Source organism: Trichogramma pretiosum, unplaced genomic scaffold (assembly GCF_000599845.2).
Source record: "Trichogramma pretiosum strain Unisexual culture from Peru unplaced genomic scaffold, Tpre_2.0 scaffold3, whole genome shotgun sequence".
Classification (NCBI taxonomy): domain Eukaryota; kingdom Metazoa; phylum Arthropoda; class Insecta; order Hymenoptera; family Trichogrammatidae; genus Trichogramma; species Trichogramma pretiosum.
Genome location: NW_019641698.1, coordinates 4,870,329 through 4,875,386, shown reverse-complemented (window position 1 = coordinate 4,875,386; position 5,058 = coordinate 4,870,329). Strand labels below are relative to the sequence as shown.

Sequence of the window (5,058 nt, the reverse complement as noted above, 5' to 3'; positions counted from 1 at the left end):
TTGAGGAACAGCTAAAACTTCAATTGCGTCACGGTCAACTACGACAGCCCCTTGGTACTCTCGAGTATAAGCCACATCTCTGTAAGCAGCTTCATTTAATCCTTTGAAACTGCCTAGGCTGAGCGCTCCTGCAACTCACTTTGGTGCACTTGAACTGATAACAACATAATAATAATAATAATAATAATAATAATAATAATATTAATAATAATCATCATCGTCGTCGCCAGTTCGGCATCTTCTCATCATAATGTTGGGCGTACTTTTTCGAGGAGTCTTTTTCTTGGGAGTTATCGGTTGGTACAGCTCGAGCCTCTGGCGCATGATCGACGGCTATTTCAAGGATCAGTTTCAGCGATATCTCGAGGAGGAGTATCGTAGAAATCCGAAGATGCGCGACAACGTAGCAATCAACAATGCGATTCCGGCGGCGGCCGATAAGTTGGAAAATCCGCCGCCTATCGATACCGATGATGCGCGACTCGTGGCTGAATCGCTCCAGGACACGTGCAGCAGCAGCAGCAGCAGTGACGGCGATAAGTGTCAAGCTGATACAGTAGAGCCTCGTCGCGAAAGTCGGTCGGCGTTGGCAGGTGAGCTAGTAGCTGTAGCGGAGAACGAGGTCGCGAGGCCAGTCGAGCAATCGGAATTCCTGCGCGAGGAGGAGGACCGAGGTGGAAGTGGCAATAGCGGCGCTGGACACGACGACGACGACGATGTTACGACGACTGCCGCTACAACTACAGCTGAGCCGTTGCCGCTCGATCGGATCGACGAGCAAACATTCTCCAGCCGTGCCGCCGACGCCGTCGTCGATGATGAGTAATGCATTACAATTGATTAATTAAGTAGCGCACTTTTCACGGACACATTTACAAAATATAATCGATGAGATATTTTAAGTAATGAATCGTGTAACGGATGCAAAACAATTCGAGTGCATATCGTACAGATACGTATGTAATTAAAGTGACTTTTTGCTTGGACATACGAGCCTCGTAGATGCATGTTTTTCATCCAAATATTTATTTCAGCGTTAATTTAATTAAATTTAACATTTAATCAATGACTTAAATTCCAAGCGCGCTTTCAATTTTCTTTACAGTACTATATCAAATATATTTCGATTACAATGACATGATATTTATTACAACTGCGACTTATAGAATTATTTTTAATTTGCCACTTGCAGATTTGTAAATAGAAATACTGGCCATCTAGTGGTGGAATCTTATAATTGAATTCTCATAAATAGTTTTCCAATTAACGCAAAAACTAAATCATTATAAAAACATTAATTTTAAACCAAACTTTTTAAATTTGAGGATAAAATCAAATCTTTTTTGTTTTTTTCTGCATAGAAAACAATGTATTTAATTGCATTTTCATGCATTTTTTGTGCAGTGTGTGGAAAAAAAGTCAGAAGTTACATTAATTTATACCGAAGTTTTAACGTAAGAGTACCTTTTATAAAATTCATTTTCGATTACTTGGAAAATAATCAATATAATCGAGCTCAATTCGCATTCTTAAAGTGAGTTACTTTACATTTATTTTTTAGTAACATTGAAGAAATCAACATCGAAGTATCGAGTGGAAGAGTCGCAATCGAAGAGCCGAAGCCGCAAGAAGAAAAAGCTACGAAATCAGCAGCAGCAGTAGTATCCAAGACCGCTGCTCGTAAAAGGCGAAAATCGAGCGCTCGAAGCCCGACGAACATAGGCGCCAAGCCGGCAAAAACATCGAAAGTCGGCAAAAAAAGAAAAATCAAGCTGCTCTCGCTGACGGACGAGGATTTCGAGAGGGCGCGGGAACAACGACGTCGCAAGTACAAGAGGTTCAACGAGCAAGAGGAGGAGGAGGACGAGGACTTTAGCGAGTTCGACGACAGCTACTGGGACGACGATCACCGCGAGCAGGAAGAACAGACGGGAGTCCTGGTATCGGATTTACCGTTCAAGCCGGCGATTGACATTTACGACTTGGAACGATTGCCGGAGGATGAGTTTTGCCCGCTCACCTTGGAGGACGATCCGACTTGCGAGGAGACGCGCTCCTGGCCGTAGGATTGATTGCATTTGTATAATTAATAATACGTCACTCTTGAATTTCTCCTACTGTATAGAAACCATATACGTCGAGCCGCCGAAGAGTAATACGCGGCTAAAGTTTCATTATTAGAAAATTGCTGCTTAATTGTCGCTGCAAATAATTTTTTATACATCGAAGCTCGAAGAATGTAACGAAGGTACATACCACAAATATAATGAGTACACGTTGCCACACTATTTGTATCATTATCGAATAATGCAATATAGTATCAAAGATATTACGAGAATATACCATATTATATACCTCTCGCTGGTCTACATTATTTTTCAGTCATTACCGAAGCTGACCCAGATACCGCCGAACGACCTCGAAGCCATCATATCGCGCCGTAATGATATCTAATACATTATTTATCTAGAAATTAATTTTAAATATTTACGACTAAAGATTGATTCTTGCAACACGCGAGCAGGAGAAAAGTCAATCCTATTTGAGATCGCTTATACGTAGAGCACGCGGCGCGGCAGCATCAGCGACGTTGAGGAAGATTTATACGATACACGTTCGGATCAGCGGCAGCACACCCGGAAATCCGACTTTGCTCCCAATACGTACGTAAGACGACCGGACGTATTCGGTTATAAAAAAAAAGGTTGACGGGGGTAGGTATGCACATACGTTATATAGGCGTCTTACACATGTGCCGCGTGTGAATATAAATATTCATGCGCTCCGAGTCCGAGATATAATGCTACATTCAAGTTCATTGTTGCGAACAATGCCAACGCCGCGGCAACGACTCCTTGCGCCAAGTGCAATTACGGCTCTTTAAAGACACTTATCGGACACCTGTGCGCCGCTCGAGTGCCACTGTTTACGGCTCTGCAGCTCGGCGTTATAGTATTCTCGTATAGTGTGTTCCGCATGTATGTGTCTATCAGACTCGATCTCGATGACAGCTGCTGCTGCTGCTGCTACTGCCTATGCTGGATGGAGCACAACTATACGCGCAGCCGCTACCTAAACGTCTTGTAAGCGAATAAATCAAATGCTCGGCTGTAGCAGAAGCGCCGCGACTCACTCGTTGCTTAGATATATTATATTGTTGTAGTCTCGCGTATGAGCACACCATTGTATTCATTAGTGGAAATGCGTGTACACGCGCAGGCGTCAGCACAGTCGAGCGACTCTCGGTTACTGCTGCTGGGCACAGCAGCAACTACGCCTGCTCCTGCCTCTGCATTCTCATATATTTAATGAAATTTTAACGAAACGCGTCTGGCCGCTCGTTAATGAAACCATAACGATTTCAGCTCGTTCCACTCGATTACCCTTTCGCTCTGGGTCTCTCGCCAGCAGCAGCAGCAGCAGCAGCAGCAGCAGCAGAGCAGAGGCAGAAAAGAAAAAAGGCGCAATTCCATGTAAATTAGAAAAGTTACGCGCGGAAAAATATTCGCCGCTCCAACGGTCAGCAGCGAGCTTTTGTCGCGTATAATACGTATGGCGCATATCATGGCTCGGCTCGCTGAGTGACAAGGATAAGTTTTCACAACTAATTTTACCGACATCGCGCGCGAGCTCGTGGCCGAGAATGCGCGCATAAATTGACACGTCGTGCGCTCGTCACTTGTGCCCGCGCACGTGCGTGTATGCGTGCATAGTATGCAGTGCCGAAGCTCTAACGACGATAATAAAAAGAAACCCGTTCCGAGCGCGGCTCATTGGGTCAAGTTCAACGGTCTTTTATAATACTTCTGCGCCAGCAATGCAACATGTTAAAGCTTGCCGTGCTTAAAATATATATTCGACGGGGGACAGCAGGCTTTATACGTGTCCAGTACCTGGAAAAACAATAAATACAATATGTAGGATATACCACAGGCGAGTCCTTATTACGTTACTCTAATTTTCGCCTTCGCAAAACGATGCTCCCGACTGCCATCGTGCACGTATACGTATGGGGGGCTACCGCGAGCTTTGCGAGGTTTTTTATTCCTGGTATGCGCGAGCTGCTCGTAAAATCGTATTCCCGCGTCCGAGCGCGAGTAATCCGTATACGAGAGCCGCTGTTATGGCCGACCATGCACGAAGCAGGCCTACGCACAATATGCTGCTGCTGCTGATACGTTCAGAGATTGCAAATTCAACTGTGAAGCAGTTGTTAAAAAATCGCGTGCCCCGAACCTAGTCAAACGGAAATATTTCGTATTTACCTCGCCTCCCTTTTTCGCGGTATTATTTTTGTAGAAGAGCCAGTGAAAATTAAAGATATTTAATTATTGAATTATGTGATACCACCTGGCCCCCCGAAAATAAGCGATTGTAACATTCATTCTATAATTTCTCGATACGTTGGTGATAAATTTTTTAAATCACGTTGGTTATCATTTTAGTTCTGATCTTCATATAATGTTTCTAAAAATTATTTTATAATATGGATCACATTTTTTTCGCCCGTTATTTGATTTTAAAAATGAGGTATATTTTTGCAGAAAATGTATAAAGGTTTATATTCCACAATATATTGAGTATTGTAACATGACGGATCGTAATTAAAGCTTTCGTTTGTCGTATTTGATTATAAGCTTTATGATTTCATCAACAGATGGCATATGATTAATTCGCATATGGCAAAAAATATTCTTATGGGTATGTATGAGCAAACGCAGTGTACTGTCATTGTGTTTTAATTGACATAGGTTAATGTTTTATTTAACAATTTATAAATTTGATATATCTATTATGAATTTGATATATATTATGAATTCATAATATGATTATCTAGCCTACAATACTTTACAAACATGTATTTACGTTTAAAGACGGGTTATTTTGGACTGTACGAATAAATAATCTTCTATTTTCATTCTAACGTCATATACCTGTAAAACTCAAACATTAAAATTGTATTATTATTTACAAAAATTCGAAATGTTTTTTTCGAATTCTTTCATTGGTGAAAGATCCTCGACTGCAAAGAAATTTTTACCCTGCATCCCTTCAATG

The 5,058-nt window shown here is 42.0% G+C and overlaps 1 protein-coding gene across 1 annotated transcript; it reads left to right on the top strand.

Annotated features, from left to right (window-relative positions):
* The first annotated feature begins 250 nt into the window (after nucleotides 1-250).
* LOC106650777 lies at nucleotides 251-2,066 on the top strand. The gene is made up of 2 exons (XM_014368978.1): nucleotides 251-822; nucleotides 1,562-2,066. The coding sequence occupies exons 1-2, from the start codon at nucleotides 251-253 to the stop codon at nucleotides 2,064-2,066; spliced, it is 1,077 nt and encodes a 358-aa protein (XP_014224464.1).
* Nucleotides 2,067-5,058: the final 2,992 nt, after the last annotated feature.